Source organism: Pundamilia nyererei, unplaced genomic scaffold (assembly GCF_000239375.1).
Source record: "Pundamilia nyererei isolate P.nyererei 1_Seehausen unplaced genomic scaffold, PunNye1.0 scaffold00044, whole genome shotgun sequence".
Taxonomy (NCBI): domain Eukaryota; kingdom Metazoa; phylum Chordata; class Actinopteri; order Cichliformes; family Cichlidae; genus Pundamilia; species Pundamilia nyererei.
In genome coordinates this window covers 1,597,658-1,610,414 of record NW_005187445.1, presented here as the reverse complement: position 1 = coordinate 1,610,414, position 12,757 = coordinate 1,597,658, and the positions used below count along the sequence as shown (strand labels likewise).

At 39.7% G+C, this 12,757-nt stretch overlaps 2 protein-coding genes across 7 annotated transcripts in view; both read right to left on the bottom strand.

Annotated features, from left to right (window-relative positions):
- The window catches only part of LOC102211775 (F-box only protein 6-like), an 8,281-nt gene extending 4,354 nt beyond the window's left edge, over window positions 1–3,927 (bottom strand). The window contains exons 1-4 of one of the 6 annotated variants that reach the window (XM_005731679.2): window positions 3,612–3,927; window positions 1,703–1,929; window positions 1,477–1,583; window positions 311–427 (exon numbers count right to left, since the gene is read on the bottom strand). In XM_005731679.2, coding sequence (XP_005731736.1) covers window positions 311–424 — 114 coding nt within the window. In that variant the 5' untranslated portion in view covers window positions 425–427; window positions 1,477–1,583; window positions 1,703–1,929; window positions 3,612–3,927. Of the gene's footprint in view, window positions 1–310; window positions 573–666; window positions 1,149–1,476; window positions 1,584–1,702; window positions 1,930–3,339; window positions 3,401–3,611 lie in introns of those variants that run through there. The other 5 variants (XM_005731681.2, XM_005731680.1, XM_005731678.2 and 2 more) reach the window with 5 other exon arrangements.
- A 294-nt stretch (window positions 3,928–4,221) lies between these two features.
- On the bottom strand, window positions 4,222–12,490 carry dnajc11a (DnaJ (Hsp40) homolog, subfamily C, member 11a). The gene is made up of 16 exons (XM_005731677.2): window positions 12,335–12,490; window positions 11,463–11,592; window positions 11,257–11,330; window positions 9,724–9,825; window positions 9,481–9,609; window positions 9,222–9,344; window positions 9,003–9,076; window positions 8,714–8,903; window positions 8,540–8,625; window positions 8,223–8,339; window positions 7,689–7,844; window positions 7,493–7,562; window positions 7,231–7,288; window positions 6,090–6,232; window positions 5,765–5,894; window positions 4,222–4,679 (listed from the first exon to the last, which is right to left on the bottom strand). The coding sequence occupies exons 1-16, from the start codon at window positions 12,404–12,406 to the stop codon at window positions 4,654–4,656; spliced, it is 1,680 nt and encodes a 559-aa protein (XP_005731734.1). The 5' UTR covers window positions 12,407–12,490; the 3' UTR covers window positions 4,222–4,653.
- Window positions 12,491–12,757: the final 267 nt, after the last annotated feature.

The following is a 12,757-nucleotide window of genomic DNA, read 5'->3' as shown; positions in this document are numbered from 1 at the left end:
AAAAAAAGGAATTGCAAACCCATTTGAAACTCTGTAACCTGGCGTTCACGTCTCTAGGGGGCAACCCCAAAACCCTGTGATTGGTCTGTTGAGTACCCTTGTTTCCTTCTCCAATACTGCTGCGTCTTTACCTGACAATATAAAGCGCAATGAGGCAACTATTTGTTGTAAACTGACACTATATAAACCTGAGCTTAACTTTATCACTTTGCTCTTTTCCGTTGCTGGCTGATGGACAACAAACAGCACATGCATAGACAAAGCTCATTCAGCAGTTACCTTGTGTTTAAAAGTCCAGTAAGGCACTCACCTCTTGAGCCGAGGACGAGGTTGCGTGCTGTGCTACAACGTAGCTTGTGCCAGACTTTGAACTCGCAGTACCATAGCTGTGACTTGCACCCATGACTTTCGTTTTCCTCTTCATGCCCTGCGACGAACCAAGGGCTGTAAAGTAGCCTGATGTTACTATACCCCCCTCGCTGTCTTCTCTAAAAACAAGTCTTTTCTAACGTCGTTGGTGCTGACCCACTTGTAGCCGACAACGCGGAAGTGCAGCTAGAGATAAGGTCCAACTGTTTTATAGATTAGAAGTCATAATGTTACAAGACTAAATTTAACCAACGACAAGTGACTCGTTTAATTTCTACAGTCAAAGTAATCACTTACGGGAATACATGGTTTGTACTCTCATGTTACGTTGCCCTTCCTGTCAGTTGCGGTGGTATTTACCTCGAGACATTCGAGTCGCCTTTCATAGGCGGGGTTATGCTCTAAAATGCTACAAAGGTAGTTCGTCCACAACAGTCACTCCCACTGTGATTGCACTCTCTAGCACGCAGTAACTGAAGAACACAGACTGATTATGTTAATACCGTAAAACACCGGGGATACTCCGGAAAACATACCTAGCTAACACTCTTCTAAGCCTTCTTGACGGAGACTTCCGCTATGGGTCATCCGGGGATTTTCCCCCTTTTTTAAATGAACAATTTCGAACAGCAAATAGACACTATTCATCAAATCGTTTCTATCAAATAATTTACGCAGCTTATTTCATATATACTGTAAGAAAGTTTTAAGGTATTTCTTTTTCCAGCTTTCAAACAACTTGGAATATTTTTTAAATATAATTTTTAATGCTAGAAAAGTAAATAATGAATGATAAAAAAAATAATAACAATTAATAATAATTAAAATGTTGTATTATACAAGTCTTGATGCATGCTCAAATATCCAGGTAAGGAAATTCCAGGATTTCACTTCACTGGGAGAGAAATCACTCATTCAAGTGACTTCTCTCCCACTGAAAAGCGCAACGTCCAGATGAACAGATTCAACATTCTGGGTTATTATCCAACATTTCACATGTCTGCATTGCATAAAATCACGCAGAGATGAAATTTTCATTTTCATCTCTACGTCTATGGGTTTAGAGGATCAGTTACATTTGTATATCCGTTAGGGTTAAATACTCACTCAAAAGAGGTTGCAACATTTGTTTTGACTGCTTCATCTGGATGTGGTCTCCTAAGCAACCCACTGATCGCCACCATTTCTCAAGATCTTCCAGCCATTCAGTCCTTCTAGAAAATAAACAAATAAATAAATAATAGTAATAGTAATGGTGTTTTAAATGTTTTGGATTTATGTGAAAATGAATCATACTACTATGTTAAGTAAAGTTCATTTTATGGTTACTTACCTTCTCCATTTGGATTCTTGAGGAGATTTCTTTTCTGTTTGGACAAGAAATAAAACAACTTCCAGTCCTGTTTTTTTTGAAAAACTACAGATGGGATACCCTTCTCTTCTGCACCTTTTTCTCCACAAAGATTCGCTGTCAATCACTTCCTTCCACTGATGGCATACTAATTGACAAACACAAACCACCTGACAGGCAGGGACATTTAGGAAGATCTCCTCCAGGACCTTAAAAAAAGAGAACAAAAACAGAAAGATAAAGAGAGCACACGGACACAAGGACAAAATATAAACTGTTAGAAAGAAGTCAGTGATGTACACTAGTAAATGCATAAGGACTGAAATGTTAAGTGCATCATGTGCCGTTCCCAGCAGCCAGAGTTTATAACAAAACAACTAAGAATGTTTCAAGGTCACTGGATTCTGCCCTAACTGGGTTTTATTAAAAAGGACATTTTTAAACCTAATTTGAGGAGATGTCTGTAAATCAAATCGAAACTGGGAGCTGCTTACAAGGGAGAGAAGCTTGATAGCTGAATGCTCTGACTCACAATTTGCCTTTGGAAACTAGGAACCAAAAGCAAACCTAGAAAGACCTCCACTGGGGTGATATGATATTATAATGAGGCCTGGTCCCAGTAAGTATTGCTGTTGTACAATTTTGGATTCAATGGAGGTCTTTCATGGAGCTTTTTGAACAGCCTAATAATAAGGAATTACAACACAAAAAGACTACAGTAGTGCAGATTACTACTATTTACAAACCACGTTGGGTGTGACTGCTATCAGAACTGAAATCTGATATTGCAAAGAGAAGTTGAAGCGACAACATTCTGACACATTTTAGACTCCTTAAAAACATGAATCATACGAATCTTGGTGCACTATATCTATTACTCCACCCAGCAAAGTGGGGGTGAGATATATCATAATTGTACCAATGTTCGCCTGTATAAAATATTATCCTAGCAATGTTTATATTTAGTTAGAAACAAACTTTCTGGGGTCATTGGGGGGTTTGAGGCATTACTTTCCCAGCCAAAATACAGGAAAAGCATTTATTTCCAACTAAGAAGTTGTTTTTGTTTTTATTAAGTGCATATTTTCCTTTTTAAAGAGTGGTGTCTTGGGCAAAATGTTTGGCATTTACATTCAATTGAATGTAAAACCACTAGGCGTGGTTGCATTACTCGTCCAGCCAGCAGCTGACTGTGACTGGGGCCTAAAAGTAAGTGCTGGTGAAAACACAATAGAAGTAATTAAGGTGCAGATTTTTATTCTTCACTCTAACCTCAGTAGTGGGTCACTATAACAATGCGTTTACATCACTACAGAAAAAAAAAGTTTGTTTTCTGTAAATGAAAAATAACAAATTTTAAGATCATTCGAAATTTCGACCTAACTTTTTTAAGAAGCAAGCTTCGGCATGAGGCAGCCCCTTCGGTTTGACATAAATAACTGATGAGGGAAAAATGTTATTACTTGTGGACAAATATGGACTTTTTGTATCAAAATGTGCGAAACAGCAGAAATATTCTAAGTTGTAAGTTCTGAAACAAAGAAAAATAAAAATGTTACAATTATGCACGATCGTAGTTCTTCTGTATCTACTGCATTGCTATGTTTTGTCTGTCCCACCTTATGAGGATCGTCTTTTCGCCTTCATTGCGGTTTGATGAGAAGTTTTACTTTCCTACAGGAATTTAATATCCAAACGAGGCAGGTTGATGTCAGATTTTGTGTATTTGTGGATAAACTGCCATGATCGATTTCCGGTGTATTGGAGATTTTGCGACTGCGGTCAATTTTGCGCGAGGAGGATAAGGTGACTAAAAATGCAATTAACGCGGTTTTTGTTTCTGTTAACCTGATCGGTTCTATATTTCCAAGTAACTTTTAGGGACTCTTACATCTGCATTGAAAGATGAGGCTGACGCTGTTGCAGCTGCTGAAGACTTCTTAGGCGGACTTTGGTCCGGGTCGGAGCTGCTGCTTTCATCCATAGTGCTCCTCACGTCTTCGACAACTAGTCCAGTCCATTAAAATGCTCGGTCCTCTGCCGAAAGAGTCTTAAGTAAAGGAAAACTGAAGTGAAACAGACGCCTAGATTTCAATTAGTCAACTGACGTGGTTTCCAGTAAATTTCATCCCAGAGCCCGTTAGTCATCCCGACCAGGCAAAGATAATGCTGTGACTCAGGTTTCCAGTATCTTTTACATTCATCCAGAAAGTGAAAGAACTGCGTTTGTTCATGGAGCGACATACAAATGCCTTCGGGGTTGTGGCAGGAGGGGCATCCACTATGAATATCTGGCAAATCAAACATGCTGAAATACCCGCACTTGTGAGTCAGGGCCAAAAGAAAGCGATTCTTCTATTTCTGGTAAAAACAAAAGAACGCTAAGAAGAAAGCAAGTTGACTATTTTCTTGGCTACAACAAAGTAAAGACAGTTCATACCAAAAGCATGACAAAAAAGGTGTTTTGGTTCTTTTTGTGTTTTTAAATAAAGGGGCAATAATAGTTCAACAACATGAGAGATAGATTTTAATCATATGGCATTTAAACAGAGGTGCATTCATGTCTTCAGTCACACAGGCACTGCAGTTTTTGTACAATACAGTACACAGAACTGTTATAAATTACACGCAATACCAAAAATAAATGGATACCAAAGAGCCGAGGACACCGGGGAATTAAGATGGTAGCCATTGATTTTGGTGTCACATCAGAATTTTAAGCAGGCCGCGACCCAGTCCATAGACACAGATTAATCCAGTCTGTGATGATTTTATTCCTCTCTGCATATTTAAATGAATATAAACACAAAAAAGTAAATTCACAATTTCTGCGTAACAGAGACTTGAATCCATGTCGTATCTAAAACAGAGTTTTATCCATCTTCTGTTAAACAGTCAAGAGGTGAGTCTTTTTGGTCAGCGGGAGAGTGCTCCTATGTGTCTGCATCAATCCTGTGAGCTGTAAAGTAGAAATAACATCCACAAAGTCAGATCGGGCATGCCGAGATGGCAGATAGCCTAGCACGGTATATCTTAACAGACATTTTCAAATAAATAAAAAACAAATAAACAAACAAATAAAAATCTCATGTTTAACATATCAAAAAGACTTTTAGATTTGATGTCAATTTACCCTGCAGTCTAAAACATCTAAGACTAGGATGGGTAAGACAGAAAACAAAAGTATGAATCTGCAAGTATGTTAACTCTATAGAAATTGTGGAAATGCTGGTACTGTACTCACTTCCGGCCACTTCGTTTGGTACATCTTGCCAGTACTGGGCTGGACCCTATTTTGCCTTCTGAGCTGCCTCGATTCTTTGTTGCATAGATTCAATAAAGTTCTGGAAACGCTGCTCAAAGATTTTGTTGCATACTGATGGCATTACATTTACATATTACAGGAAATACCTACAAGTTTATAAACTCAGCAACAGATTTGGACCAGAGTAAACAAACTATAGGTTTGAAAACATCCTAAAACTCTTTAGACCAGGCAAAGGTTTTCCAGTCTTCCTTTGTCCAATTTTGGGCTGGTCTGAATTGCAGCCTCAGTTCCCTGTTCTTAGTGGACAGGAGTGACACCCAGTGTGGTCTTTTGCTGCTGCTTCAAGTTTCAAAGAGCTGTGCATTCAGAGATGCTCTTCTCCATACCTTGCTTGTAAGCAGTGCTCAATTTAAGTTGCCACTGCCTTCCTATCAGCTTGAATCAGCCTGACTATTCACGTCAACATGCCATTTTCACCTAGAGAACTCACTCTCACTTATCTTTTTTTAAACACCAGAGATGGCTGTGTGGGAAAATCCCAATGGATCAGCAGTTTCGGAAACATTCAGTTCAGTCAATTTGGCACAAATAAATATGCCACCTTTCTCCCTCCCATTCTCCTCAGCAGGTCATCGTGACCGTGTCTACATGTCCGAATGAGACGAATTCCTGATATGTGACTGACTGTTAAGATATTTTGCATTTAAAAATGACTGAAGAGGTGTACCTAAAAAAGTGGCCAGTGAGTGCATAAGCATACTGTCCAAAGGACTTACATTGCTTTGGTATCCTGAGTGACTCCGTGTCTCCTGACAGGACTTGGTGCATGACCCCGCGGAATTGATAGAGCACCTTCAGGCTCTTCTCCTCCCCCACACAGGGGTCGTAGAAGCCAGGGAGTCCTGACTGGAAAGGGAACACAAAGTCATGCAGCACTGCCAAGAGACTAACGTAGCGAGCCGTGGATGTCAACTTGTGAGGCTACTCTATTTTTCTGCAGGAAAACACTTAATTCTTAAAAAAATTTTGGAATAAACACTATACTTGTAAAACTGACTTTTCAAGTGTTACATTTTGAGTTTGAAAGCCTTGACTTATTACCTTGGTAGCCTCAGTGAGGATGAGTTTTGAGTCTTTCACCAGACACTGCAGTGGCACGGTCACATCAATGACCTTTGCCCTCTCGTGTTTTCTGCTGTTGTCTGTGACGAACTTGCCGTACCAAGCGTTGAGGATAATGAGACCTGTTTAAGTAAGCAGCATCAACATTAAAACCTTTCTTCTGCAATAAAACATCAATAAAACACCCGTTTAGTATTAAGAGTTCAGAAAACCAAGGTTGACTATTAAACACAAATCTCTATTTTCACAGTTTGAACGTTATGTGCCAGCAGTTGCAGCTAAAGAGTCTGTGAAGAGACCAGTGAACTTTTTTTTCGTCATTTGTAAAAGTAATTTTGCAAGTGCGCAATAAAAAGACATAAAAACACCATAATTCATTTTAATCACAGGCTGCATAAACAACACTGTAACCATTTATGAGTGCGGTCAATTAAATAGAAAAGAGCAGCTGCATGCCTGTCACTACACGCGCACACACACTGTTATTAACTGTTACTTTATAGGCCTGAAGTCTAAAGGACCGCCGATGATACTAAAAATCAAACAATCTCAACTGTGACAGGTGTCATAAGGCAATTATCGCTCGTCAAACTCCCAAAGGTGAAAATTGTGCTGTCTGCTCAAAGCTTTTTGTTCCTCTGCTTATCAAAGACAAACTGACAAAGAAGACTAATTATCACCAGCTAAAAAGAAAGTAGCAGGGTCACAAAAATCCACTAAAAACTATAGTTCTTTATTAACTGTTTTAGCTTCATTTAAAAAGAAATTGGTGTGAACAATGCAAGTTACCTGATACTCAAAGGAAAGTCGGTTTTAGTGAACCTCTGAAGAAGATGATTACAGTGTTTTCTATGTTTTTTTTAAGTGTGTGGTAGGAATTATCAACAAGTGAAAACAGAGATTTTTTTCTTTTGCTAATAAAGGATTTTTTTGCTTTTGATGTAGCCAAATGCTGCAATATGTGAGAATTTACACTTTGTACTGGGCAAAACTCAAGCCGACATCAATAGATTTCGCTCAAAATGTAAAAAACAGCTCTGAATCCAAAATTATTATATTTTTTCTTAACAAATAACATTATTTTCAGGATACCGCTTTCTTCAAATATTACTAATCTTACCCATCCGAGCCTCCTCAGCTTCAATGATCCTGCGCACTGACTCCTGCATGAGCAAGACCTTTAGATATGAAAAGAGACACAAATAATGAGGTTTTACATTGTGTGGATTAAACTAATGAATTTGACTAATGCTCTGCATTTTATCTAATCCCATCTCTCTCTACTGGCAAGAATAATACTGCTTGACAGACACAACACCTGCATCCCTTATCTAACGTTGACAACAACGCAGGATCGGCACCGCAACTTGTAAAATACTCACAGCAGCTTCTGCCTCCTGTTTCTTTTTGGCTATATCAGAGGCCGAGCTCTCCCTTTGTTTCTCCAAATCTCTGTTGAGTTCAAAGATAAATGGAGAAATAAAATGAGCTCATAAAATCTGCCCATAATAATACATGTGGCGCTACTTCCAATAACACCGCTTGCGTGAAACAACTAAGGTAAAGAACGTTTCTTACTGTTCCTTCTGGGCCCGCACATATGGCCGAATAATAAGCTGCTGCATGGCGAGGTAGAATACCAGTGGTCCCACTGTGGCGTAAAATACAGCACTAGGCAGGAGTTGGTCAGTCAGGTGAATAGGGAAGAAATACGTCTGGCTGGCTCTGTTAAGTCTGTGGATACAGAGTTGGTTTTAATATTTCTATCTATAGTCATATGCCTGAGGTTGAAAACACAGCAAAGTGAAAACACTGCAGAACTCCAGGTCAAGTGGGAGAGTGAGCTGTGCGCTGTTTCTCAGATGATTAATTTATGTGATATGCTCTTCTTAAGTCTGTCTGTGTCTAAAAATAAAATGTAAGCTGTACATACACTTGCTTTTAAATCATACCCCAGGAACACCTAACATCATATTGTATTGAATCCTGTGTTAACATGTGCAGATACACACTCCCAATTTGTGAAAAAAAAAGGAGAAATGGCAACAAGAAATTGAGGGAAACTCGGGAAACTCCAATGAATGGGAAATTGGAACAACGAGTTACACTTACTTAATCTTGAGGGAGACACCTTGGGGCACTCCCACGCTGACTGTGGCCCCCAGGACACTGTGCCGACTGATCTTCCTCTCGGCACCGTATTCTACCACAGTCCCAAAAAACCCTGATCTGCACCAAAAGCGCAAAGTTACAACCACTCTACCCATCATTTACTTTAACAGGCCAGTTCCCTGCACAACAATTATCCCACCCAAACTTCATTTAATAGAAACATTAATCACTCTAGAGTTTTACACCAGAAAAGCAACGTTAATATGACCTACAACAGGGGTTCCATTATGAACACATATTGCTCGTTAACAACATACTTTACTGAGCCCTTAATCTTCGTCTGGTCTTCATCCTGAAACTTGTACTGGTAGCTCATCATCATAAAAGTGTGAGGAATGCCAAGCTGCAGAGATAAAATGTGAGCGTTAATCTTGGTGATACTGTGATAACCGGCTGTGATTTTCAGTTAAATATCACTCCTGGCTCCTGACCTGCATTGCGAAGGTGAAATGGCTGCTCTTAGTGTCCCTCACTATGCTGGTGTTCATAGAAGACTGGATCCCCCAGCGCCACTGCAGGTACCCCATAGTGTTCTTGTCTAGGTGACGGGCCAGCACCGTGGTGAACCCAGGACGCACGCCTCGAGATGAAAACTGGAGCCCGCACTGAGCAGTCACAAAGCTGAGACAACACGCAAAATAAAGAAATCGGTGAAATTGTTCACGTTGTTGCAAAAATATCGAGGATTGACTTGTTTTTCTCTAGCACTTCTAAGCATACAATCGAGGCGTCAAGTTGCGGAATATCTTCATTCCGAGGAAAGGTCCGTGAGTGTCTCCGGCTCCCAACTCTACCTGTTTAAACACAGACAGCAAAAACGTCTCACATCTTAAAATGTCATAGCGTGTTATTAAAAACCCACACACGCCTGTTTTGTGACAAATCCCAGCAATTTACAGTACTAGGGAGTGTGCAATGCCCACTGAAAACACAGCATACCTCTCCCCACCCCTTAGCTGATGTGACTCTTCTCAAAGCCAGGTTAATAGAGCCGCCTCCGTTTCCATTGTGGGTTGACAAGGACCCAGACAGAATGGCTGTGTCTTTTGTAGTGAGAGGAGCCTGCAGTAGAATACATAAAACTGTGAGTCCTGTTATTAGCATCAAGTCAAACATCTTTCCCAAAAGCCATCACAGACTCATTGGCATCTCTTAATCCAATATATAGAAGAGCAAGAATCCTGGGGCAACCAGTTACCTCTATAGATTGTGATATGTGCATTTTGTTGATTTCCACATGTGGGACTCCACCTCCAACCATATCTTCATAGTCCTCTTCATACCGGTCAAAAAGGTCTGTGGCGTCAATACCCACACTAATCGTTCCCTGTGAAATTATCACGAATCGATACAGTGTTTATTGAAAATTCATAAAAAATGCACACCATTCCTGGGTTTTATTCACTTCAATGCGAGGTTTCTTATCTTCCCTCAAACATACCTTTGGGTTGGTCCTTTGCTGAAGTCTTCTCTCCTCTCGCTCTTTCTGAAGACGCTCATACTCTTCTCGAATCTCTGCAGGGGTTCTTTTCCTTTCCACCACCTGCAGGCAGAAGATATGTTATTTGAATGTAAACCGAGCAGAACGGACTGGTTGCAGATACAGGTTTACACTTGGAAACATAAATAAATAAAAATAAATATATAAATCACTCTCCCATATATTCTTCCTCTGTAAATATTTGTTCTTTCTGCATCATACTTTGTACAGTCCAGCATTATTAGATGAAGGCAAAGGTAGAACAGTTTCACACAAAGGCACCAACGCTACATTTTTTAAGGATGTTATTTTTTAATGCGTGCCTCTTGATGTTTCCATCAGCTTTCTCAAGATGTCGATATCCAGCTAAGAGATATTTGAACACTAACAAAGACAGGAGGCTTTTTCTTTTTGAATTTCTGAATATTGTTTTGCCAACTTGCAATGAACTTGGTCAGAAGTTACAAGGTACTTTTGACTGCTCCCTTATTTCCCATGGGGTTACCACTGCAGACGGATCCACATATTTGATTTGGAACAGATAAGACTGGCACTGGAATTACACTAGCTTGTGAACCCCTGAAGACTGAGTTTGTGTTTTGGACCATGCATCTTTTCTATGAAAGACACAGACAAACCACAACACCACACAGTTCTGAAAATTTAATTACAAAATTTACTCTACGCTTGGTTTTGACTAGCAATGCATGTCATATTTATCATGAATTCCATATACAGTATTTTAAGAATGAATAAGTTGACTCTTGTAATCGGTATTGTCGAAATTCAGAACGCTACAGAGCTGGTATTGAAGTTTTTCGCACGTGCAAAGGAAGTTATAGGTGTGTCAGTGTATATTACTTAATAGCAAACAATAGTTCAACACAACGACCATTCTTTCTAATTATGGATGTGATGTATGCTTCAGTGGGAAATCAACCGTGTAGGTACATTGTAACCGCAAACCCCTCTGAAACCCTACGATGTAAAGACAATCATAACCTGACATGCACCTCCCTCCCCGTAATTATATGCCACGTCAACACAGCCCATAACTAGTGATTATCATTGATTCTTTCTATTCATTTCTAGCTACTTTTTCACTGCAATTTATTTATTTATAAGTGAGAGGATAACAATCATTGCCTCAATATAAGGAATAATAATCACAGTATCAGATTATTAGGAATCTCAAATGTCAGCAATTTCCTGGAATGAGACTGTAGAAACTATTTTAACTGATTGTACAAAACTTGAGGGATAAATATGTTTGAAGACACCAGACATTGTGGACCCAAGGGAGAAAAAAGTCCCAGCATTTTATTTGTTTCTATCATTGCTGGCACTGGATGTAAAATATGACCACAAGGCACTCAATCAATCAATGGATCACACAGAACAATAAATGCTGGCAGCGACCTCAGCCACTCAACATAGGATATGTCATAGGCACTGAAGACGTCTAAACAAGTCACAAGTCACTGAGAGACTCACCTCCCATCCTTCAACATCAAGTCCTCGCTTGCCATAGATATCATAGATGGCACGTGCCTGAGGGTCACTGAGCACTAGAAAGAGATTCAAAATGTAAACCATCAGTATGCTTTCTTTACGTCAAAACATACTCAAGAGCATCAGCAGTTCAACACAGGGTTGAGAAAGAAGAAATCAAAAGGAAATGGGATCAATGCTCTTCTTACCTTCATAAGCTTCGTGTACAAGGTTAAAAAGGTGCTCTGCTTGTCTCTTTAGTTCAGGATCCCGGTGTTTGTCTGGGTGATAGAGCATGCATAATCGTCTGTATGCCGCCTTCAGCTCCTCCTGCGTAGCCTGAAGGGGAAAAAAGAGAGCACAGCATAGTTACAACATAACATAACGCGGATTAAAAATTGTTTTTAAAAATGTAATCTAGCCTACCATTACCCCAGCATATTTTGTTTTAAAATCACTCGGAGTGATATTTTTATAACCGATTCGGAATCAGTTTTTACCTTCCTTGCTTAAGAATGTGGCAAATTATAATAACATTTATAGTTCAGTATACTTATACACTTTAGCCTGCCAGCAAATGGTTTTCTTTTGCATAACGAATTTTCAGATAAACACGATGCTTTTTGCTGCTACAAGTAAATAATCACGACCAAAAACGTCCGATTCTTGCAGACTTAAAAAGTCCATTTATACTATAATCAGCACTGCGTGTTGCATGCTGCAGCTCCGAAGTTACATTAGCTACTTAGCACTCTCCAAAGTACATGACATACATGTGAAATTGAAAATAAAACAATTGCCAGTCCGGAAACATCAGCTCTTAGATTGCCACATAAACACACCGATTCTCTGTCCTGCACAAGCAACATATTACGCTGCCAGAGCTGTCACCCCACGACCCTTCTGTGCTCACTGAAACAACCGAAGAGTTAACCAATGTCGAGGGTCACTAGTTAGCTGCCTAGCTAATGTTTCATCTATGTTTGGGAGCAACGCTTTAATAACAGCAGTATAAAGTTTATAGGACGACCGATGCTGAATCCGCACACGCAATCATTCAGATTCCAGCTGCATTTTGTACCTCTCTTCTGACATTTAGCAGGGAATAATAATCATCACTGGCGAGCTCATCATCGTCTAAGGGAGACGCCATGTTCACACCCGGTCATCTCTTCTTTGTGCCACTTATGTCGCTCCAAGTCTCCTCTTCGCGCTCTGTCGCCCCCTGGTGTTGGGATGAGCGACAACTCCGCGGCCGTTTCCTAAATGCTGACACATTGCGACTCGGTCCTGTGCATATTTAAGTTTGAATTCATTAATTGCAGTTGATGTGCTTATGAGGAATAATGCGTAGGAAAGAATTATGAAGTAACCCGGCTTTTTTTTGCTTTTGTTTTGTTGTTGTTGTTTTTGCACTGCAGCCATCCGCGAATTTACTTTAAAGTTACTTTAGTGTTCATTCAACCTGATTTATTTTATTTCAGTTTTGCAAATGATACTATAT